The sequence below is a fragment of the Lathyrus oleraceus genome, chromosome 6 (assembly GCF_024323335.1).
Source record: "Lathyrus oleraceus cultivar Zhongwan6 chromosome 6, CAAS_Psat_ZW6_1.0, whole genome shotgun sequence".
Lineage (NCBI taxonomy): Eukaryota > Viridiplantae > Streptophyta > Magnoliopsida > Fabales > Fabaceae > Lathyrus > Lathyrus oleraceus.
In genome coordinates, this window is record NC_066584.1 from 85284039 (window position 1) to 85310011 (window position 25973).

Sequence of the window (25973 nt, forward strand, 5' to 3'; positions counted from 1 at the left end):
AATACGCAAGATCATTGCCTGTATGCTTTTGAATAAGATTGTGTTGATGATGTAAGGCATTGTTCAATCCCTAAACACCGAAGATATAAGGAAGTTAATCCTTAGTCAACCTCTTTGGGCCTTGTAGTAGGAGTTTCTTTCTTTAACACATAAAACCCTCATGTTAAACCAGGGATAGGGTAGTATTCATTCTAGTTTAGACTTGCATTCAAATTTCAGAAAGAGAATATCTCATCAAGTGATCAATCATATCATATCCCTTGCAAAAGGATGGAATCATAAGGTCAAATGGTTATCCCTTACCATCAAAAGGAGTGAGATAGTCACGAACCTTGCAACAAATCGGTAAAGCAGCGCCACTAGATTTACTCCAAAAGAAAAATGAAACAAAATGAAAAAAAAAATCAAAAGCAAATAAAAAGCCCGCTAAGTCTAAAGCTTGAAAACAAGATTGACTTAGGCAAAAGTTAGGGCATCCCGGTGGGCTGCAGACCCAAAGGATCAACCCAAGCAAAAAAAAAAGGTAAACAAAACAAAAAAAATCAGAGGATCAATATCAAAATCCTCAACAAGTACAAATCTCTGTGATTGCAGACAAAAGAAGAAGGTGGGTGACTATCACTCCAAATTCTCGTAGGTTCCTTAACCATCATCGCTAATATTCAAGATCCTTTTCTGAAAGATGGATGCTAGTTCTAAGCTAACTGAATGTAGGAATGGAGAACATCACGAAGAATGTGCGGGTTAGATTAGGTTTTGAGCCTTATATCCTTCCCTTATGAAACCGTGAACCATACCATGTTACAACCCTCAAAAGACCTAATTGAAGTAGGGTCTATTTCAAAAGCAAACTACGATAAGATCGTGTTAAGCTGACTCCTAAAGATTTTCTTGTCATCTGTATTGATGCTAGTATGACATTCTAAACACAGTGATTCGTTCACTAAATGTCATAAACTTAGTGAACACACTTGAGTTTTCAAAACTTGCATAAGCATAACATTACAATTATCATTTTCAAAATAAACATTTACAGACGAGCAGTCATTTAACGTCAAAGGAGCTTACATATTGGGAAGGTGGATCAAATTCCTGATATCCCATAGCTCAGATCTCTTTGAAAGTCTGTCAATATGGAGCAACCACGTCGAGATTCTATCAAATTCCTGATATCCCATAGCTTAGATCTCTCCGAGAGACCGTCAATCTGGAGCAACCATGTCGAGATTTTATAAATCTCTCTGAATCAGTCGGATAGGGGCAATATTACTTCAAGGCTCATATTAGGGCAAGCTACCCCAAGAGCATGGGAAGTCATTTATTCCCAAGATGGTTAATCAAGGGAATATGGTTTCAAGATGTTGGGGCAAGGCAGTTTGAGATACTTAAATGTTGAGACCACTCCATAACTTGTGATTGGGGTAGTTGGTGTAGATACCCAGTATATTGGGGCAGAGGCAGGCTACACAGGTACGAATTATCTCTGTGTTTCAGACATAATTCAGAGGAATGACTGTCGCATCCGCGAAAAACAACCGGCGGGAAAAACAAACAAACAGAGCCGCCACCGTGCGTTATTTATCCCAAACGAGGGAAAGGAAACGCTCGAAGTAAACCTGGAAAGGAATGGTCTTACGACCGGAGATTACAGGGTACGGGAGTCGGTTACGCAAGGGGAAGGTATTAGCACCCCTCACGTCCGTCGTACTCGACGGGATCCACGCTCAAAAGAAAAGAATAAGGTTGCTAGATAACTGCTCAAAAGAATGCATACACACTGGAATAAACAGGTAGGAGAGGATGGAGGAAGAGGACTCGGCAGGATATCGCATCCTGGGCCTACGTAGTTTGTCAGACACAAACATCAGAGTCGACGTAGTTCGGGGAAATGGGAAACGGGCTCGCTAGGATATCGCATCCTATGCCTACGTATCTCATTTGGAATGAGAATCAGAGCTACCGTAGTTCGGCTAACGCACGCCGAAACAAAACACACGCACAGACGCTGAGACGTCAAAACAAACACACAACTGGAATCGGGATGCCAATCGCTGGTCTTACGTCCAACTCCGAACAACAAACACAAACAAGGAAACCGAATGCCAAACGCTGGACTTACATCAGACTCCACACACAACAAACAAACGCACACAGGAAACCGAATGCCAATTGCTGGACTTACATCAGACTCCAAACACAAACACAAACAAGGAAACCGAATGCCAATCGTTGGACTTACATCAGACTCCAAGCAAACAAGAGGTTAACCGGACGCTGAGTCGTCAAAAGCAACAAAAAAGTTGAACAAACAAGCTAACAGGGAGTTTGGTACTCGAGCCTGCTAGCTGTCAAGCAAACACACACAAAAAGGGAAAGGGTGCCCGGAGAGATCTCGCACGATCTCCTGCCTACGTACCTCATCTGGTATGAGGATCAGGGCAACGTAGTTCCCCTTTGTCGCATCACGCGAAAAACCGGCGGGAAAACAAGAACAACAGAGCCGCCACCGTGCGTTATTTATCCCGAAAGAGGGAAAGGAAACGCTCAGAGTAAACCTGGAAAAGACATGGTCTCGCGACCAAAGAGAATGGGATCGGGAGTCGGTTATGCGAAGGGAAGGTATTAGCACCCCTACACATCCGTCGTACTCGACGGGATCCACGCACAAAAGGAAGGAAAAATGGTTGCTAAACACTGCTCACACACACACAATTGGCTGAAAGAGACACAAGAAAACAAAAGAGACTGACTCGACAGGATATCGCATCCTGGGCCTACTTAGTCTATCAGGCATAGACATCAGAGTCGAAGTAGTTCGGACTGGGAAACGGCACATGCTCGCTAGGATATCGCATCCTATGCATACGTATCTTCCCGGACGAGAGAAGAATCAGAGCATTCGTAGCTCGGCTGACACACACACAAACAAACACTGGCAAAGGCAAACGTGGAGCCTGAATGCCAATCACTGGACTTACATCAGCATCCGAACCAAAACACACCCACACTGGAACCGGAATGCCACTCGATGGACTTACATCAGCTTCCAAGCACACGACAACACAAAACAAAGACACAGGCGCCCGGAGAGATCTGCTCATCTCCTGCCTACGTACCTCATCTGGTATGAGGATCAGGGCGACGTAGTTCCCCTATGGAGGGAAAAAGGACTAGCCTAACCAGATAACAGAGGGAGACACAACACTGGGGAGACTACGACTCGAGCCTAGATGTTGTCATGCAAAGTCGTCCCTAAGTTAAGGTTTCTAGCTAACTTGCACAGGAAGCAAGCCTATCCTAAACATGACTTGCACCGGAAGCAAGCCACACCTAACCTAACTTGCACAGGAAGCAAGGGTCTCGATTGCAACTAGGGCAAGAGAAAGGGGAGGTCTCAATCGCAACGAGGGCGAGAGAAAAGAATTAGTGTTAGTTGTTAGTCAAACTCGACAAGACATCGCATCTCGTGCCTACGTATCTCATCTGGACATGAGAATCAGAGTTGGCGTAGTTTGGCTAAACTATTCCCGTTGGTTTGTGTTTTTTAAGTGGACAACGTTACTGCGCAATCTACCTGATGCTCGACCTTTAGAGACTTACTCATCTGTAGTAGAAGGAGTTAACGTATCCTTAAGAGGGGATAATGTGTTTGTGTTTTAAGAAAGCTCAAGCAAGAAAGGAAGTCCTATACGAAGGAACCGTGCTACCTTAATTGACATGCAAACGAGACTACGCGGAGTCTGACAAATCTAGGGGATACAATCACACCACACAAACACATACAAGCACATACAGCATAAGATAAACACACCAACAAGGGGCTCAAACATCAAGGTTAGGTTTTAGTCGAGGGGTCATATCAACCTCAACAAACAAACCTCTGGAATTGGGTGAATGGTGCTCTTAACCTTGCCATTAAGGGGCTAAGGTGAAGCAGATGAAAGGTGAGTGAAGATAAGACTTCACAGCTCTTATCCCTGGCCTGGGAGAGCTTAAGACAAGAATGTGTGGGTTCAGAAAGTGGGAACCCTTCTACACATTTGATACTGACTCAACTGTACAATTGTACAAGATCTTGGGTTTGTATCTGCAATGCATCAACACAGTGGTGTGAGCAAAGCAGATGACACACAGAATAGCAGGGGATAGGTTGCATATCCCTTGATTCTGCCAATTGCCTCTTCACTTAGGAGGTCTTTGACTATGTATAAGGACAAATTAAACATACACAAACATTGCCTCTTAAGGAGGACTTCAGACAGTTGCCTGGCCAAGTAACAGGCCAGGTCTTCCAGACTACATGAAGATTAAGGGATATACCTCAATGCAAATTGCTTATACAAGCAAAGCAAAGCAAAAAGTTCACAAGGAACTAAGCAACTAAAAGCACCTGAAATAGTCAAGCAGATGTTAGTATGCAACTCAAATCAAAGCAAAAGGAAACAGACATTAACAGTTAGTCAGAAGCAAATGAATGTGCAAGGCACAAGGCTTAAGGCTTGAGAGCCAAGCCACCTACAAAACAAACAAGTTAGACAAAGATATTCAAGCAAACTCATATCAAAAGAATTGGCCTCATTGGTCATTTGTTGGTCAACCTGAAAACACAAGCTCAAAAGTGAGTAACAGGACCACTAGGGCAAGCCTAGGGTCAAAAGAGAATGAAAAAGTCAAAACAGCAAAGGGCAAGCATTCCAAATCATGTTTAATCAATCAAGAAACAATCCCAATTGGGTTCATGTTCATATCATGCATCATCATCATTTCATAAGCAAAAGAAGTCAAAGCATGGCAAATGAGAGCTCATAGGAGTCAACAGAAAGACTTGCATCAAAAGTCAACTCAAACATTTCCAAAAATCACCAAATAAATCATGATCAATCCTAACACATATCATGGTAAGCATGTCAAATTTCATCTCATTTGGACAAGTGGAAGGCAGTCAATGAAAATCAGAAAGTCAAAGCAATTTTGAACATGCTCAAAGAAGTCAACCAAACATGCATCAACTTAGAAAAATCATAAGTCAGATATGGTGTATGATAAATGAATGGGACTAAAACCATGGCAAAGCTTATGATGTCTAGTTATCTCATGTAAAATTTCATGTCCATCTAATAAAGTATGAGAATTTCACAAATGAAATGGCAACATGCATCACATAAGGTCAACATTTTGGTCAAACAGGGGAGAAAATCTCAAACAAATGGAAAAGGGCACAAATAATTCCAAGAAAAATCATGTGCAAACTAGACATACAAGAGTAGGTTTATGCAAAAATTCACATCAATTGGAGGTCAAGAAGCATGGTATCAAAAATCATGAAATTGCATATCATTGGTGTGACACAAATTGTCACACCCTAATTCAAAAATTCATAACTTGACAATCAGATAAGATAAATTCACAAACTCTACATCAAAATAAACATGAATGAGTCTAGTTTATGCACAAAAAAATTCAGGGCCATTGGATATATCATCACAATTTCACAAATGATTTGGCAAGATGTACAAAAATTGGTCACATGAACAAAACCCTAATGCCATTTAAAATCTACTCATCCAAAAAATCAGCAAAAATCATGATAAAAAACTAGGGATCATGATGAAGATGATGCAAAAATTCCCATGAATTTTGGATTTAAAATGAATGAATTATGATTTTTGCAAGCAAGCCATGCTAAATGAAATAAAAGTGAGAAAAATAAATGGATTAATTTGATTTAATAAAACGGGAATGGCATAAGTGTAATTATGGGGTTCATTTAACAAAACGGTGCCGTTTTGGGCGCGGCCAGGAAATAACCTGATTGGTTCATGGACCAACAGTGCCATGCAGTACGTGGGACAGAAGGAAATCTGGGCATGGCTTTCAAAAATTAGGGTTCATGAAGAACAGCAACAACATTCATCACTCCAAATCGAGCTCACAATTTTTTTTCCAGAAATGGCAATTGAATACACAGACATGATCAGCAAGCAATGACAAACACGAATCCATCATCAATTTCTATTAAAACATCATACAAGTCATGAATCGAGCAGAAATACAATTCATCACCAAACTTCATTTCAACATAACTCAAGAAATAACCAACCATTTCATGCGATTCAAAGCTTAAAATACTCATGGAATGGAGATCTACAAGAAGCATATCATGGATTTGAGAAATTAGAGATTTGAAAATTTACTTGATTCTGAAGAAATGAGTGCAGCAGTGGTTGTTTGGTCTCCAATGGTTGAAACAGGTGCACTTTAGGCTTCTACAAGATGGAAGGAGGAAGAATCTTTGCTCAACGAAGCTTGTTTTTGCTTGACCATAAATCTGCCATGGATGATGTTTTGAAAACCAGTCGGGCAAAAGCTTCTTACAGATGGTGAAATGAGGTTGCAATGGGTTCACAATGTTGTTTGGATGATGAAACAATCAAAGCTGGTTCGTGGCCTTTGGAGTTTTTTTGACAGATTTTGGAAATGGTAAGAAAATGGATTTTTAGAGAGTGAGTGAAATTTCTGTGTTTGTGTGGCTGCTAGGGTTTGTTTCAGAGATAAAATGATGAATATATACCCTGTTTAATGGTACTGATCAAGGTTCATGAAAATGTGGAATGGAGTTGGTGAAAAGTGTACTTTTTGCCAATTTTCAAGCAAGTTGGGGATGGGTGTGTGTACTGCACGAAAATGGGCTTTGAACATGTCCAAAATACAATTTCAGATCAATTCCAAATGGCCAAAATGATGGAAAAGGTTTATTTTAAAAAGTCAAAATTTCACTTCACTTGAAATTAATTCAAGTAAGTCAAAAAATGCCATTTTGATCTATGATGTTTTGGTGAGTGATGGTTACATTTTTGGAAAGAGGAGGTCAAATGTGACTTGTTGGAAAAAACCTCACCAAATTTGGCCAAATGGTTTGAGAGATATGGCCTTTTGAAGTTCAAAAATTTCTGAAAATGATTTGATCATAACTTGCCAACCATACATGGGAATTGAGAGTTCTTGGACTTTTTGGAAATGGGAGAACAAGATCTTCAACTTTCATGTTGGGAAAAAAATTCATTTGAAGCTTGTATCATGATGTAAGTTTGAGGATCAAGACTTTCCATTTTTGGCAGGTTTCAATTACAGGTCCAGTTTCTATTTTTGGAAATTTCTGATCTGGCTTCAAATTCTTCCATGATGGTGTTTGACATGATATATGAGGCCCATTTGGACATGAATAAGCTCTCTCAAACCAAATCCCATCATCAAAACCATAAAATCAATCACAGTTGACCAAGTTTGACTTTTTAGGGTTTCTGACTGACTGTGCATTGAATGATGACTTCTGAACATCCAATCCTTGACCAAAACACTTCAAATGGATCCCCAAGTCATGTGAACATGTTGGACCAACCCTAGGGCCTTGGCTCAATGAGAAACACACTTGCTTGCTTGGTTGACTGATCTCCTGATCAGTTTGACCTAATTCTTCTGACTGGCTTGCACTTGAGGCAAAGGGACAATGCAATGCTATGCAGTGGACCATGTTATGCTATGACCTAATATGAGAATGTATGTACAATGATAGGTGCAAATTTGAGGTGCTACACCCTTAACAGGGGAGAAATTTCTATCCTAACCAGAGACTGGGAAATGACAGACTAGAAGGGAGACTGACTCGAGCCTAATAGTTATCATGTAATCCACAATAGTCCTAGGTTGAGGTATCTAACATAACCTAACTCGCACAGGCAGCAAGTTGAAACAGCAAATAAACAGCAAACAAGTATTCACAAGAGAGCAAGCACACACACTATATGCAAACAATTGGCTCATACAAGGCTGGGCTGTAGAAACAAGCCAACTGGAATGGGGTGTTTTTAGCTCTTAACCCTAACATTGAGAGTTAGGGTGAAGCAGATGAAATGGAGATGAGGATTATGCCTCATAGCTCTTATCCCTGGCCTGGGAGAGCATGAATCAAAATGGAAAGTGTGGGAGTTCAGAATGAAGGAACTCTTCTCCACATGACTGACACAACAAGATCTTGGGTTCTTATTCAAGATGCATCAACACATGGTGAGCAAAGTGAATGACACAACTGAATAGCAAGGGATGGATTGCACATCCCTTTTATCTGCCAATTGCCTCTTGAGAGGACTTTACCTGCTTGGCACAAAATTAAACAAACACAAGCATTGCCTCTTAAGGAGGGCTTCAGACAGGTGCCTGCCAAAGTAACATGACAGGTCTTCCAGACTACATGAAGATTAGGGATTATACCTAAGGGGTATGCCAACCACAAGCAATGCAAATCAAAGTTCAAATGAACTTAAAGCAACTTAGGTACCTGTGGAAACAGCTAAACCAATCAGTACAAAATCCAGACAATAGTCAACAACAGTCAATATCACCCAGACAACCCCAATATGCAACACATGAGCCATAAACACAAATGAACCATCATCAAGGCCTACAAAACAGCAAATGTTAGCCAACAACAACAAATGATCAAGCTCAATTGAAGGAGCAACATCAATCATGGAGATGCATACTTGAACCTGAAATTCACAACTCAAAGGTAAGTAACAAACCACTAGGTCAAAGCCTAGGGTCAAAAGTGGATCAAAAAGCCAAAACAGAACTTGATATTTGACATGGATCATATTTAATCAATCAAGAACAAGTCCTAAAAAGGACCAAACCAAAATCAATAGGCAAGTTCATGTAATAGGCAAGAGAAGTCAATGACCAATTCAAGGCACACATCTGAACATTAAGAATGAAAATTCCCAATCAAAACAGAAATGATTCAAATAATTCTGGAAAAATTCATGAACATTCAACACATCTAACATGATCATCACAAAAAAAATCAGAAGCATCAAAGATCAATTGGCATGGAAATTAAATTTCACAAGTTGATCAACCAAATGTGTGACACAAATTGTCACACCTAAAGTACATGTGTCCCAAACAGTGAAGACAATAGCAAAAAATGCCAAATAAAATCACACAAATCCATCAACATGTTAAGAATCATCATGCAAAATTTCATGGCATTTGGATCTATATCAAGCATTTCATGATAGAAAGAATGAAGCAAGGTCCAAAAGCATACATGTTCAATCAATCATCCACAATTCAAAATCCAGAAATGGTAAAATCATAAAACCAAAACCAAAAAATTCTAGACATTCCAAGGATCATGTAGGAGAAAACCTGGAATTAATTGGATCATTCTACTATTAGTTATTATTTTTTGAAGATCATGGAAAAAATGAAATAAAAATTGAGATGTCATGAAATGATGAAAATGAATTATGAAATTGGAAAATGCTACAGGCCAGATTCGAAGTGAGGATGCATGCGCCTCACAAAACTACGTCGTTTCACTTGGCCAGAAAAATGAAAAAAAAAGTTCAAAACGCTGGAGCATGGATTTGAACAGGGGTTTAAGAGGTTCCAGGCACGCTGAGCCACCCACCCGGCCAAACTGCCTTGTCACAACAAAAAACGCAGCTTCATTCTACATAACCTTCTCCGCCACACCAGATGCCGGAACAGTAGTTCCGGTCGTCTTCTCCGACCGTGTACACGGCGGAGCTGCAACTTTTTTTTTTCCAGAATTTTACAAACTATATACCGTTGGAAAGGTCTTTCAGTGTAGAATTCAAATATCATATTATCTAAGCCTAATTCCTAATATATTTTCTGGATCGAAGCAAAGAAGTTTCTAGATCTAAACTTTAAATCAACATAACTTCTTCGTTTTTCATCCAAATTTCGTGAAATTTATATCAGAATAACCAGCATGCAAGGATATACAAGTCTATGTACATAAAATCAAGATTTATGAGATTCGAATTTCCAACCTCTTGAAGATCAATCAATGGCAGCAGCGTGTTCAAGGCCTTGCAAGCTCCAGAATTACTCCTATATTTATGTTATGAAGTCTGAAGTTAAAATTGAAGCTTGAAACGAACTAGATCTAGATTAATTTGCCATTTCCATCTTCATGTTCATGTATGGAGTATGCACAATTCTTCACCAATTTCCACAAAAAATGACTGATTCATGCTCCAAATTCCATGCAGATGATGGATCTATCAAGAAAATGTGTGGTTGTGTGGAGAAAATTTGAATTCCAATGAGAGAAAAATTTGGAGGGAAGAGAAAATTCTAGATCTAGAAAATATGTAAATTGTGATTAACCTCTTGAAATTCTGTTATGATTTAGTATATATACCATGTGCTAATCCCATTTTAATTAAAATTAAGCAAGGTTTAGTTGAAGTTAAGCAAAAACAAGGTGTATGACAAAAATTGAAAATTTGCATGGTGCATGTAGTAAATGGACGTGAACAGTGCCATGTGCTTGATCAAAGTCACTCAAAATCATTTTTTAAACATATTGGCAATGGCAAAAAGTTCTCATGATGCACAAATTTTAAATTTATGATTTTCCCTCCAAAAATGGCTTGAAAAATCACATGATTATGTGATGAGATTTTATGAAATGTGATGAATGATTTGGAAAGTTCATGTCAAGAGAAGAGTTTTAGAAAAAGAGGCACCAAATTTGGAGTTATGAAACAAAAGTTATGCCCTTTTGAAGTTCCATGTACACTTGGCAATGATTTGACCATATCTCTTCAACCATTCATCATAAAATCATGATCTTAGACTTTTTGGAAATGGGAGAGAGAGATCTTCAACTTTCATGTTGGGAAAAAATTCATTTGAAGCTTATTTGATGATGCGAGATCAAGTTGAATTTGAATCTAAAACTTTCCATTTTGGGAAACTTTCAATTATAAGTCACTTTCCATTTTTGGAAACTTTTGATCTGACCTCAAATTCTTCAAGATATGCATTTGTAATGATGAATAAGCCTCTTTTGAACATGAATGAGATGTTGAAACTCATTTCTCCACCTCCTAGCCCTCAGTTGACTTTCTGTTGACTTTTATGGTTGACAGATGACTTGAACATGCACAGATAATTTTGAGCCTCAACCACTTGATGAAATGACTCCAAAATGAAACCCTAGCTTATACAAGCTCAATAAAATCATATGATGATCTCCATCTCAATAAAGACCTCATCTCCTTGAAAAACCCTGACTGGTAGAATGCAACTGATTAGGGTTGACCAGAGGTCAAAACCCTAATCCCAAGGAATCTGATCAGAAATAATGAACCATGATGATGATGATGTACCATTTCAACCAAGATAATAGTCAACCTCCTTGAGGAACCAAGAAACCCTAATTGAAGCACAAACCTCAAATGATTAGTGATCAATTTATGAGACCCTCAGGCTTGCATCTCTTAACCTTTCCATCTTCTGAGAAAGACCTAGGAGGATGACTTGCCTATTTCACATGATATACAAAGATGTAATGCCTAATGTCCTACAAAATGAAATGCAATATGCTAAGCTAGTCCCAAGAGAGGAGGGCAAATTTTGAGGTGTTACAGCTGCCCCTATTCAATCCACTGTGAACCTGTCGATATGAACAGCCTTGGCTTTCAGATGATCAGGGTGAAGAGTGATTGAATACCAAGAACAGACGAACAATTTGCACTCCGCGGGAAAATAATTAACAATGTCTGTCAGAATCGGCAAAGAAACAATCTCAAAAGAAGAATCCATCTGGTACAGAGAAGGTCGGCCTGAATACCGAAAAGGAACGTTGACCTGGATACCAAAATAAATGGTAACACAGGAACCATCATGGTCTGAACGCCGCTCATCAGTCTGAATACTGAGCATCGAAACATGAGAGTATTAATGTCGGTTTGATCGCCGAGAGATTGGCCTGAATGCCCGAAAAACTGGTCTGAATGCCATTTCAGTCTGGATACCACTTCGGTCTGGATACCACTTCGGTCTGAACACCGGAAAACTGGTCTGAATGCCACTTCGGTCTGAATACCACTTCGGTCTGAACACCAATTTGGTCTGGATACCAGGAAATTGGCCTGAATGCCGCTTTGGTCTGGATACCGGGAAATTTGCCTGAATGCCACAAGTACTTCAACCTGATCGTCGGAAACTTCTTCGATCTGAAAATCGGAAAATCTGGTCTGAACACCCACCTTGGTCTGAACACCGGAAACCTGGCCTGAACGCCGCAAGCTGCATCGATCTGAACTTCGGAAGCTTCTTCGATCTGAAAATCGGAAACTGGTCTGAATACCCAAAAAACTTGTCATGCCTGTCAGCATCGGCAGAGATAAGGAATAGTGATAAATGAGGCGGCACGCGTGCCAACGACCCATGCTGGGGATAACAAGCCATGAGCCTGCTATCCTCTATTCAACCCTAGCAAACGAACAATTTGCGCTCAGCTGGGGATTATTCTCTTTTTGCTTTTCCTGAAACCCCAAAACTTCTCTTGATTTTTTATTTTTATCTCCATCTTCGCCCGACAGAAACTCCTCCTCCAATATCGCACTACTGGGGGATATTATGGATCTAACATCATGATGATAAACTCCTCAGAGTAACATCTTCACCATCTGGCGAAACCAATCCTCGAACAGTAACCACGGCTTGAGACTAGTTTATGCTTGCGATGATGATGCATGATTTTTTTTAGCGCAATGCTCCATAATTATGGAAATGCTACGCAATTATCTATGCAATATGCTATGCTTATCCAAATGATGAATGCATAAAAAAAGTATCCCCCTCAAGGGATTCTTCTGGGGAGCTCGAGGCACTCTGCTGAGGAACTCGACAACACTCCAATCTCCACCCTGCTGGGGAATAACGCTGCTGCTGGGGAAAGGACCACCCTTACCAGGGATGACCTCCACTGAACCCGATCCACTTGGGGACTTCGTTGGGGACGAAGCTCCCAACGCATTCTGCGGGGAAAACAACAACCTTTGACTTGCTGGGGGAAAAACTAGCCACAGACACCTCCGCTGGGGAAATAGCAACCTTCATGGTTGGCTGCTGAGGAAACACCGATCTAAAACCTGCTGGGGAGATAACCATCCCAACCCAGCTTGGGAAGACACAGACCTTGAATCTGCTGGGGAGGTAACAATTCCAACTCTGCTTGGGGAAACAAGGAAAGTCTGGCATAGAACACCCGTCGACTCGTTGAACCCTGGTATTCCACATCTAAACCCAGTATCCGCTTTTCACTTTTGAGAGCTCCCAGACTCGTCTGGACTTTTCTGATTCATCACCTTGTATTCTTGACTTCTCCGTACTCTACGGAGATCGAACCCCTCAAATTGGTATCAACTTTCCAATTCTTCAGACTTTGAAGAGTCTTCTTGATTAATACTCCAGGATCGTCGTACGTCTTTCGCCGTCTTTCCACCATTCTTCAATCTCTTGTCCCTGATTGGACTCCACGGGGATCTTTTGTCAAAAGCTTCACATCACAACCTGCAAGTGAGTGAAAATATCTAACAGCACCTGCAACAGAGATCGTTAGATAAAAACATGCCCCAGGTATGCCAAAATTTCAACACTTGGGTCACTCAACCTTCCGAATAAGATTTCAAGTTTTCAATCTTATAAGCATGCATTGGAAGGGACCTGTATGTCTTAAAATGCAAAGATTCTTTATCACAAACAATTGGATGTTTTTGCAATCAAAGCGGTAATGAAAACAAAAACAAAATTATTTGACTGAATATGCATTTTATTGATTGAAAAAGTGTGGCTCATAACTGAGCAATACAAAGGAAGCAATTCCTGAAAAGAGGTAATTGCGCACAAAAGGAAAAATCTATCCTAATGGCAATGTGAAACCGTGATCTCATCTAGTTCCAACTCAGTTACACCCCAGATGTCCTCAGACTCTCCGTACCTTCTGCCTTCTGAACAAGACGCTTCCGACCGATCCTTGTCGGGGATTATCCTGGTGCCTTAACCAAAGCGCAAACGATCATGCCAGACGCAGTTGTTCGTTTCAATTCCTCTTTTGCCTGGACCGCCCTTTTGGGTTTTCAGTCCACCGGGATACCCTTTTTTGCCCAAGCCGCCCTTGTGGGGTTTTCGACTTGCCGAGTGTACAGTTTTTTCTCTTTTCTTTTTATCCCTAATTTTCGCCCGAACCTTTTCCATTTTTTTTTCGGTTCGCCGGGATGCCCATTTTTGCCTGGACTATTTTATTCTTTTCGTCCAGCGGGTCTCTCATACGAAGTATTTTTTAACTGCGTCCGCATTCACAGGGGATGGAAAATCTTCGCCATCCATGGTCGTTAACAACAAGGCTCCACCAAAGAAAACCTTCTTGACCACGAATGGACCTTCATAATTGGGTGTCCATTTGCCCCTACGATCGTTTTGAGGAGGAAGGATCCTTTTCAATACCATATCGCCTACGTGATATACCCGAGGTCGCACCTTTCGGTTGAAAGCACGCTTCATCCTCTGCTGGTACAACTGCCCATGACAAATGGCCGCCAGCCTCTTTTCCTCAATCAGGCTCAACTCTTCGTACCGAGTCCTTACCCATTCAGCCTCTTGCAATTTCACGTCCATCAGGACTCTCAAAGAGGGAATTTGAACCTCAACCGGTAGCACGACTTCCATTCCATATACCAACGAGAAAGGTGTTGCCCCAGTAGAAGTACGCACCGAAGTTCGATACCCATGCAATGCAAACGACAACATCTCATGCCAATCCTTATAGGTTACAACCATCTTCTGCACAATCTTCTTAATATTCTTATTGGCTGCCTCGACCGCCCCATTCATCTTCGGACGATAAGGAGAAGAATTATGATGCTCAATCTTGAATTCCCGGTACAGTTCTGCCATCATCTTGTTGTTCAAATTAGAACCATTATCAGTAATGATTCTTTCGGGAACCCCATATCTGCAAATGATGTCTCTCTTCAGGAATCTGGCAACGACCTGCTTCGTCACGTTTGCATAAGAGGCTGCTTCCACCCACTTGGTGAAGTAATCAATAGCCACTAATATGAACCGGTGCCCATTCGAAGCCGTAGGCTCAATCTTCCCAATCATATTGATGCCCCACATAGCGAACGACCACGGAGACGACATCAAACTCAACGGATTTGGAGGCACATGCACCTTGTCAGCATAAATCTGGCATTTATGACACTTCCGCACGAAGTTGAAACATTGGACCTCCATTGTCATCCAATAATAACCAGCCCTCAACAGCTTCTTCACCATTGCATTCCCACTGGCATGGGTACCGAACGACCCCTCGTGAACCTCTTTCATCAATTGGCTTGCTTCTTTATCATCAACACATCTGAGCAAAATCCAATCGAAATTTCTCTTGTACAAAACCCCATCCTTATTTAGATAGAACACCATGGTCAACCTCCGCAGAGTCTTTCGGTCCTTCTTGGATGCTCCCTCATGATACTCTTGGATTTCCAAATAGCGCTTGATATCGTAATACCACGGCTTCTCATCATCAGGCGCTGTGTCAACAGCAAACACATAAGCCGGTCTATCCAGACGTCCCACCTCAACACTGGGGAACTGATTCCACCACTGCATCTTAATCAAGGCGGCCAGAGTAGCCAAAGCATCTGCTAAAGGATTCTCTTCTCTAGGCACATGATGCATTTTCACCTTGGTGAAAAACGTCAACAATCTCCTCGTATAGTCCCGGTATGGAATTAAATGAGATTGATGCGTATACCATTTCCCGTTAACCTGATTCACAACCAAAGCTGAATCTCCATATATAACTAGGTTCTTGATCCGCAAATCAATCGCCTCTTCTATCCCCAAGATACAAGCTTCGTATTCAGCCACGTTGTTGGTGCACTCAAATGTCAGCCGGGCAGCAAAAGGAATGTGGGACCCTTTCGGCGTAACCAAAACAGCACCAACTCCGCTACCATTCACGTTAACGGCCCCATCAAACATCAAAATCCATTCGGATTCAGGGTCAGGCCCCTCCTCCGGGATGGGTTCCTCACAATCTTTCGATTTGAGAAACATGATCGCGACTTTATGAGTCAAATTTGGGATACAAACTGCAAGTGCACAGTTCTATCGCGTAGTTTTAAAAGATATCGATCCCACATGGACTTATGAATCGATATACCGTTATCTAAGGTTACTACGTAAATCTAAGGTGAAAATGTTTGATTGTTTGGGAAAAAACTAAGAGCTAAACTAATATCTAGATTAAATATCAATAAAACGGATATCGGTATGTAGTTCGTCAAAACTAGGGAATCAAGTCTTTGTCGGCTTCTTGGTTTTAAAATGAATCGTTTCGGTTAACTTTATTGGTTAAAGGTTCTATCTCAAACTCTCGCTCTGTTGAATAAACCATGATTTTATATTAATGTTGCTGTCACTTATAATTAAGTCAAAAACCATATTTTGAAAGCAATAAAGTTGCAGAAACTCTTTTTAAGAAAATACTGACCGTTTTAAACACCCTTATCTCAAACTCTCGCTCTGTTGACTTAGGTTATATAATTAAATCCAAATGCTTAACTCTCGTCCTCACATTCAATCTTTAAAAATACTTTTTGGAAAAGGTCAGAATTTAATTAACTCTAAAACTTGCTCTCGCCCTGATCTAGAATTAATGCCTAACTTACACTGTCCAGTTAAAATCTCAAACTCTCGCTCTATTGATTTTAACTTCTTTATGTCTTTTACTTTTGTAAAAAATCTTGTTATTAAACCTGTAAGTTGAGACCGTAAAAAGATTGATTTTGATTTTAAGTTTAGATAGACCGACTCAGTCTTGATCCCTTATTCTGCTTACTTTACATACCGATACCTAGGCAAATTAGCCAGACATGCTAAACAAATAAGAATTTATATCATGCATAAACAGACTCATTCCAGGCGGATAATATAGATAAATAATAAAACAAAATATTAAATAATGATTAAAGAACCTGAATGCGTAATACAATAGTCTTGAACACTCCACCACAAGCCGGTAGGATTTGTTCTTGGATTCTTCAATTAAATAGTAAATTAAATCAAGGAAATAAAACTGGAATATAACGTAAGGTTAAATCCAGTATAAAGTTGCACAATAGTTTCCGGTGTAGAAACTATTATGCGAAAAATATCTAGAAGCTGAAACGGGAAAGGTAAATTTTGCAAGGGAAAAAGAATGTAAAGCTTGCAAAAGAAATAAATAAAATAAACAATGTTAAGTGCTGGAAAGGAAAAAATAAGCAAAAGGTGTGACAAGAAAATTTGGCAGAGCTTCGGCAATATGAGCGTGGAAAAACCGGGCCTTTGAAACTTCCCCATTAGCTGCTATTTATACAGCTGCTGGTGTAACTGCTTTTCAAGGGTTTCCGTGTGCGTGGTCTCGTTCCGAGGGTTAAGCGTGCGTGAAAATAGCTTTCAACGTGGTCAGTTGAGTTCCTTGCGCCAAAAATATAGAGGACTGGTGTGACGTTCGTCACACCATGTGTGACGCTCGTCACATGAGTGCTTTTAGTGTGACGCTCGTCACAACCCTTGTGACGCCCGTCACAGGCATAACGTGCACTTTCTTTGGGCTGGGCTTGGTCTTTGTTATTTGTTTCCTTTTTATTCCTTTTTACACCTCCTTTTCTTCCCTTTTTCACTTGTTCTTCAAAATAGACTACCTGCGACAATTAGGAAGAAAATACCACGTAATATCCCATAAAATGCAGTAAACCGAAAGTAAATGATAATATAATCTAATTGAATTAAGTCTTAAAATGTGATATAATTTCGTGTTATCAAACTCCCCCATACTTAAATCTTTGCTTGTCCTCAAGCAAAATTCAGTATAGAACTTGTTAAAAGTTTTAGCCAGATGAAATTTCAAAGCACACATCAATTCGTACTAGGTTGCAAATGGGTTTTTTGTTTAGGAGGACTTTGAGTTTAATCTTGACATCAACAACTACCGTTACAACTTAGATAACCCTACCTTATGTAAATCAGTTCAAGTACCCTATGATAGCTATCCTGGTTCCTTTGGTCTTATTTTACCCGTTTTCATTCTAGCAAAATCACATTAAGCCCTTTATCTTTTCGCGCACATAGTGGAGTAACCGGTTAGCGATTATGATCCGCTTTTAGCTAGAAGTTCTGGTACATAAGTCGGATAACTTCATTATTCAGTCCATTGCAAATTGCGGGGGATCGAACCGTAGTCCGCCCTACCAAGTTCAGTACCAGATTCCTACTGAACCAACTCATAATGGATCTTTCGTATTGTGCTTTTGCATGATCTGCAACCTTTAGATTAAATGATCTGGTAAGGATCACCTAATTTACTTAGTGCATTTCTTGATATATTCATATATTTTATGTTACTTTGGGGATCATTCACTTATATTCATCGGCTCTCCACGTAGTTTGCTATTAAGACGGTGCTGACTTCTGTATAAACTACTTGGGGTTGCCATAGAACTAAAAGTTCAAGGAATCGGTATAATAGGTACTTATCCTGATCTAACATATTGAGGTTCTCAGAGCGTTGTTATGGTAATGATTTTGTTTTGATTTCACTCAAGTTTTATAAAGTAAGCAACCTTTATACTTATTGGGTGTGTTAAAAAATTTTTTTTTTTGTTATGGCTCAAGAAAATCGAGGGGAATAGATAATAGAAATATTTCACACTAGGGGCTTAACTTAGAATTATAAATATTTTTTTTTTTTTTTTTTTTTTTTTAAAACAAAATATTAAATAATAAGGAAGGGAAATAACGATGAAAGGGAAAATAACATACTTGAAGAATGGAAATAGGAAGAATATTGTTTCCCCCCCATACTTGAACTAAACATTGTCCTCAATGTTTTAAGGGAAAGAAATACAAAATGGAAATGCAAAGAAAATAACAACTAAGACTGCCTTCCGCCTCTGGTTCTAGGACCTGGTGATCTTTGACGTATGTCTAAGTTGTCGAACCTGCTGAACAATTCAGTAAACCGCTGGTCGGTTATGGCATTCCGGGCATCCTGTTGCTGTTGCATTTGACGCATCATCTGCATCATCTCTGCATTCTGTGCCTGCATACCATCGATAGCATCCATAATGTCGTCGTTGGTTGCAGGCCTTCTTCGTCGACGACGTTGGGAGGATGGGCCAGTTGCATTACCGGAAGGGTTGAGCGGGGCTGAATGTTGTGTAGGAGGATGATCACCTTGTTCCATTTCTTCAAACTCATCTGTTTGTGGGTTTGTTTGTAAAGGCTCGGTGGTTTCAGGAGCGTTTAAATCATAGAGGTGGCGGTCGGGGTTTGTGACATCAGTTAGGGCGATATTTGGTAGAACAACGCTTGGGACAGCCTGGTTGTTCACCATAAGATAATATCCTCCGCCTACTCTGTTTTTAATCAGGCGGCTGGAGCGGCAATAGCTGATATCCATAGACAGGGGAGGTAGGGATTCTAAAGTTTGGAGTTTATCCCCTAGGTTCAGGCCAAGTGCTATGGATGTTATTAATCCACCAATTATAAAGGGTTGCCGGCCTCTAGCACATAAGGTGCGGATGTGATGAAAGAGAAAAGAGGCGGCGTTTACCTGAGTATCCGGTTCGAAGACGCATTGGAGGAAAAATAGCTCCTTTGAGTTGACCTTGTTGTTGTTTGGTCTTCCAAAAATTGTGTTTTGCAAGATGCGGATGAAGTACCGGATAGTGGGGTTATGTATATGGGAGAGAAGGAGTTCTTCCCAGTTGTAGGTATCTATACCGGTAATTTTCTTAAAAAGGCCAAAAACGCCAACTGTGTTCCAGTTTGAGTTTGGAGGGATTCTGGGGTGTACCTGACCTTCTATGGGAAATTGTAACATGGTACTCAATTGGTTTTGGGTTAAGGAGTACTCGGTGTTGAACATACGGAAGGTTGCGGTACCGGTTAAAAATTCGTCTTCACCGGCGGGAGTGGTGTAGTCGTATGAACTTAAGAATTCTAAGGTTAGGGATGGGTAGGTGGGTTGATTATGAGTGCAAAGGAAGGTTAAGTCGGCTAGGCGGAGCATCCATTCGATACCTTGGAGTAATCCTAATTGTTGTAAACAAGTTAAATCGGGGTACCTGGTGGAAGCGACGCCTCGCTGTTGGAAACGTTCGAATTGCTCTTGCTGGTAGTTGTCATCTCCGGATCGGAAGATGATATTTCCGAAATTTTGATTTCCCGCCATTGTGATGAATTTTTGAAGGGGTGATTTGGAAAGAAAAAGAAGTGTATTTGATAGGAGAGAATTGTTTTGTGGTGAATGAAGGAAGTTTTGGTAGGTATTTATAGGAGAAGGGTTGGAAGATAGAAAGAAAAAGTGGTTGAAGAGTAATTAAGTGTGGTTAAATGAAAAGTGAGTGGGGAAGGTAAAAAATTAAAGGTGTAACGTTCGTCTCCAACGGCTCCCTAACGTTCACATGTCTGAAGGGCGTTACGCTCGTCACAAGGGTGTGACAGTCGTAACAGGAGTTATGCGTGCCGTTCGTCATGGAGTGTGTGACGCTCGTCACACATTTCTTTTTGGCAGGGCATTCAGCAGCGCTTCACATAATTAATCTGGAGATGAATTTATTTTGATTATTTTGTTTTATTTGGTTTTTAGATTGTTCTATTTAATTTAGCTAATTAATTTGTGTTGCATGCTATTCTATTTCTCATAATAGTAATTCATTCTGAGTAACAGTAGAACAGTAGAGAACATAGCCATTGCATAAATTAAATAAATAAAAGCTTTAATAAAATTAACATAATGTAATACAGGAAGGGAAAACAATGAAATGAAAGGAAAATAAATGCGAGCATGAATTCAAATAACATTAATGAAAAATCTAGCCTAAAACTAAATAACTTAGAAAGAAATAACTAAATTCCATCTATCTTCGGATCTCTGGCCGGAGGAGCAAAAGAGTTAACACGATGCCGTAACATACGTAACTGACTTGCCGTGCTGCTCATGTATTCTAGGATTTCATGTCTCAAGTTGTGGAAATCTTCCCTGAGGGCGTCTTGTTCTGACATCAAAGCTTCAATGACGGTTTTAATATCTGTTCCTGGCATATGATGTCGGAGATCAGGCATGGCCGATTCTTCGGTCAGGATAGGCTGAGGAGGAGGATCAATATCATAGTAGCCGGAAGGTGTCTGAGGGTCAGATTCAGCCTGAGAGATATGGTCAACATAGTGCTCATAGTCATCACAAATCTCATAGTCCTGGATGGATTCAGTGGATCCAGCAGGAGTTGGGGTTTCATTCAGGTTATAGAGCCAGTTCCTTTGGTTATGAACACTAGTTCTAGGATCGGGCATGGTGAATAGGCAGAGAACCTGGTTATCAATAATAAGCTCAAACTCATCAGACCTATGTTTGCTATAAACATAGTGTTGAAGAGGAAGGGTATACTCATAGTAGTAATGCCACAAAAAGGGCTAAGGTCAAGCATAGGCTGACGTAATCCAATAGCATTACCTATCATAGTGATCAAACCGCCTATTCTAATGGGTGCTCGCTCATCCTGGATAAGGTGGTCCAAATTAGCTAACATAAAAGTAGCACCGTTTACTGGACGGTTCTGGGAAGCACAAAATATGATGAAGAGTTCATCACGTGAAACTGAAGTACTATTTGGCTTCTTCCCAAATAAAGTGTGGGTCAGGATCTTATGGAAATAGCGGAAAGCTGGGTTATGTATGTTTCCAGAGAGAAACTCATGTTCTTCGGGCTCATCATTTCCAGTCAGCTTACCCCAAAAGTGTTCAAGCTCTCTATATTCAAAAAGTTCTTCCTGGCTTACAGTGAATGTATCAAAGGAGGTAGGAAAACCCAAAAGGTTGGTGAAGTCTCTAATATTAAATTGGTACTCCATATTGAACATTCTGAACTGGATAAAACCTCTGCTAATTCCTTTTCCGTGGCTGGGTAGATAGATTAATGAACTAAGGAATTCTAGTGTGAGTCTCCGGTAGGTGGTGAAATGTCTCAGGATAGGGGAGGTCTCCCATCCTATCTGATTCAGCAAAAACAGGACACTCTGTCTCAGTCCAAGGGCAGTCATAGCCCAATCATCAGCATATAAACTAGGTAGCATCTCTCTAGCGGCTAGTTCTTCAAACTTTCGTTTCTGAGCCATTCCTCTGAACTTGATACCCATACGATCAGAATGTCCCATCTGGTTAGTGTTAGCTAGAGAAAAGAAACATGAGTTTAAGTCAGGATTTGGCCAAATGCCGAAAGAAGAAAAGAATTATTATTATTATATATATATATATTTTTTTTTTTTTTTTAATAAATCAATAATGAATACTAAATAGAAATTAAAAGAATAATTAAGAGAAAAATAGGGAAATGATAATAATAATAGAATAATAAAATAACAAATTAATTTGTGGGTTGTCTCCCACTAAGCGCTTTGTTTAAATGTCGCAAGCTCGACAAATAAACTGTTAAATATAGTCTATGAGTCCTGGGGGCGTTTCGTCTAAGTGTAGAATTTGCGAATCCTCGTTGGTTTCCGCATAGTGATAATGTTTCAGACGTTGCCCGTTTACGGTGAACGGTTCTGTAGATTGTCCTTTTATTTCTACCGCTCCACTGGGAAAGATTTTAGTGATATGAAAAGGTCCTGACCATCTGGATCGTAGTTTTCCCGGGAATAACTTTAGTCTAGAGTTAAATAAAAGTACTGCGTCGCCTTGCTTGAAGATTTTCCTTGATATACGCTTGTCATGCCATTGTTTTGTTCTTTCTTTATAGATTTTGGCATTTTCATAGGCGTCTCTTCTGAGTTCCTCTAATTCGTTTATGTCAAGGATTCTCTTTTCACCGGCGGCTTTATAATTCAAATTTAAATTTCTAATAGCCCAATAGGCTTTATGTTCTAATTCTACCGGGAGGTGACAGGATTTTCCATAAATGAGCTTAAATGGGGTCGTCCCTATGGGAGTTTTATAAGCAGTTCGGTATGCCCACAAAGCTTCTGGTAATTTCAATGACCAATCTTTCCTTGAAGTGGCGACCGTTTTTTCTAGTATTTGCTTGATTTCTCTGTTAGATACTTCCACTTGTCCACTGGTTTGAGGGTGGTAAGGTGTTGCTATCCTATGTCTCACTCCATATTTAAGTAGTAGTTTTTCGAGTACCTTGGATATAAAGTGTGATCCACCATCACTGACTACTATTCTTGGGATGCCAAATCTCGGAAATATTATATTTTTAAAGAGTCTAGTTACTACTCGGGTGTCATTTGTTGGAGAAGCTATAGCTTCGATCCATTTTGATACGTAGTCAACTGCCACGAGTATGTATTTGTTACCGAAAGAGGATGGGAAGGGTCCCATGAAGTCTATCCCCCACACGTCAAAAATCTCTACTTCCAAAATACCTTTTTGTGGCATCTCGTCACGTCTAGATATGTTTCCCGTGCGTTGACATCTGTCACACTCCTTAATAGCCGCATGTACGTCCTTCCATATAGTAGGCCAATAAAAGCCAGCTTGTAGGATTTTAGAGCAGGTCTTGGATGTACTTGTGTGTCCACCATAAGGCGCAGAGTGACAGTGTTGGATTATATTTTCTACCTCTTCTTCGGGTATACATCGACGGAAAATACCATCGGGGCCTCTTTTGAAAAGTAAGGGGTCATCCCAGTAATAGTGTTTTATGTCGTGGAAGAATCGTTTCTTCTGCTGGTAAGATAAAGTAGGTGGAACTATTCCGGCAGCTAAATAATTGACTAGATCAGCGTACCATGGTGTGACAGATATAGCTAAGGTGGTTTCTACTTGCATGTCGGAGTTGTTCTCTTCCAAAGTAGCTATGAGTTTATCATACGAGAAATCATCATTAATGGATGTTCTTTCCGGTTCAAGGTTCTCAAGTCTAGAGAGGTGGTCTGCTACTACGTTTTCAGTTCCTTTCTTGTCCTTGATTTCTAAGTCGAATTCTTGTAGTAACAAGATCCATCTTAGGAGTCTAGGTTTAGCATCTTTTTTTGTTAAAAGGTACCTGATAGCAGCGTGATCGGTGTAAACTATTATTTTGGCTCCTACCAGGTAAGAACGAAATTTATCTAGCGCAAATACCACTGCTAGGAGTTCTTTCTCGGTTGTGGCATAATTCATTTGCGCTTCATCCAGGGTTCTGCTAGCGTAGTATATAACGTGAAGCTTTTTATCCTTTCTTTGTCCTAAAACAGCACCTACAGCATAGTCACTGGCATCGCACATTATTTCGAATGGTTCATTCCAGTCTGGTGTCTGCATAATGGGTGCGGAGATCAATGCTTGTTTAAGAGTTTGAAATGCTTTTAAACAGTTATCGTCGAATATGAATTCAGCATCTTTCATCAACAGTCCGGTTAAGGGTTTAGTTATCTTAGAGAAGTCTTTGATGAATCGTCGGTAAAAACCGGCGTGTCCTAAAAAACTTCGTACTTCTCTCACAGTTCTTGGGGGTTGAAGATTTTCGATTACCTCTATTTTGGCTTTGTCTACTTCGATTCCTCTGTTCGAGATGATGTGTCCTAAAACAATTCCTTCTTGTACCATAAAGTGGCACTTTTCCCAATTAAGTACTAAGTTTACTTTTACACATCGCTCCAGAACTCTTTCCAGGTTTTCAAGGCATTCTTCGAAACTTTGTCCGTATACAGAAAAGTCATCCATAAATACTTCCATGATGTTTTCGAGAAAGTCGGCGAATATTGCCATCATGCATCTTTGAAAAGTTGCAGGGGCATTACACAGACCAAACGGCATTCGTCTATACGCGAAGGTACCAAAAGGGCATGTGAATGTTGTCTTTTCTTGGTCATCAGGGTGAATTGGTATTTGAAAGAAGCCTGAATAACCGTCTAAATAACAGAAATGTGAATGTTTAGCTAATCGTTCTAACATTTGGTCAATGAATGGTAAAGGGAAATGATCTTTTCGGGTTGCTTTGTTTAGTTTCCTATAATCAATGCACATTCTCCATCCCGATTCGATTCGTTTAGTTATAGTTTCTCCTTTTTCGTTTTCAATAACGGTTATGCCTCCTTTCTTTGGTACAACGTGTACAGGACTAACCCATTTGCTATCAGATATAGGATATATAATACCTGCTTCTAATAACTTGGTTATTTCTTTCTTTACTACCTCACTTAGGATCGGATTTAGTCTTCTCTGGTGTTCCCTAGAGGTTTTACAGTCTTCTTCTAACATGATGCGGTGCATACAAATAGAAGGGCTTATTCCTTTAAGATCGGTGATGTGGTATCCTAGTGCGGTTGGATATTTTCTTAAGATATGTAGGAGTTTTTCTGTTTCGAGTCTTCCTAGATCTGCATTAACTATCACAGGTCGTTCAAGTTCTAAGTCTAGGAATTCATATCTCAGATTTTTGGGAAGTGTTTTCAAATCAGGGGTTGGTTTGTTAAGACACTGCGTAGGATCCGGTGTTATTGCTAGGCATTGTTTAGATTTGTCCTCTAAAAGATAGTCTGATGCTTTGTCTTCTCCTGACTCTGCTTCTTTTATGCATTCATCGATGATATCCATGAAGTAACATGTATCTTCTATTGCAGGTGCTTTCAAGAATTGGGAAAGAATGAATTCAATTTTCTCTTCACCTACTTCGAAGGTGAGTCGTCCTCGTTTTACGTCTATGATTGCACCGGCAGTTGCTAAGAATGGTCTTCCTAGTATAATAGGTGTCGTATCATCTTCTCTAATGTCCATAATTGTGAAGTCAGTGGGAATGTAAAACTGACCTATGCGTACGGGAACGTTTTCAAGGATTCCTACAGGATATTTGATGGAACGATCTGCTAATTGCACAGACATTTTGGTCGGTCTTAATTCTCCCATTTCCAGTTTCTTACATATGGATAAAGGCATAACGCTAATTCCGGCTCCTAAATCGCATAAGGCTTTGTCGATGACAAATTTTCCTATGTGACAGGGTATAGAGAAACTACCCGGATCCTTGAGTTTAGGGGGCATGTTTTGGATTATAGCGCTACATTCGGCAGGGAGTGTAACGGTTTCGCTATCCTCAAGTTTCCTTTTAT

At 40.1% G+C, this 25973-nt stretch overlaps 1 protein-coding gene across 1 annotated transcript in view; it reads right to left on the minus strand.

Moving 5' to 3' along the window:
* Window positions 1-25973, minus strand: part of LOC127094142 (uncharacterized) — a 73307-nt gene that overhangs the window by 24562 nt on the left and 22772 nt on the right. The window contains exon 3 of the mRNA XM_051033006.1: window positions 24054-25050. Coding sequence (XP_050888963.1) covers window positions 24054-25050 — 997 coding nt within the window. The remainder of the gene's footprint in view (window positions 1-24053; window positions 25051-25973) is intronic.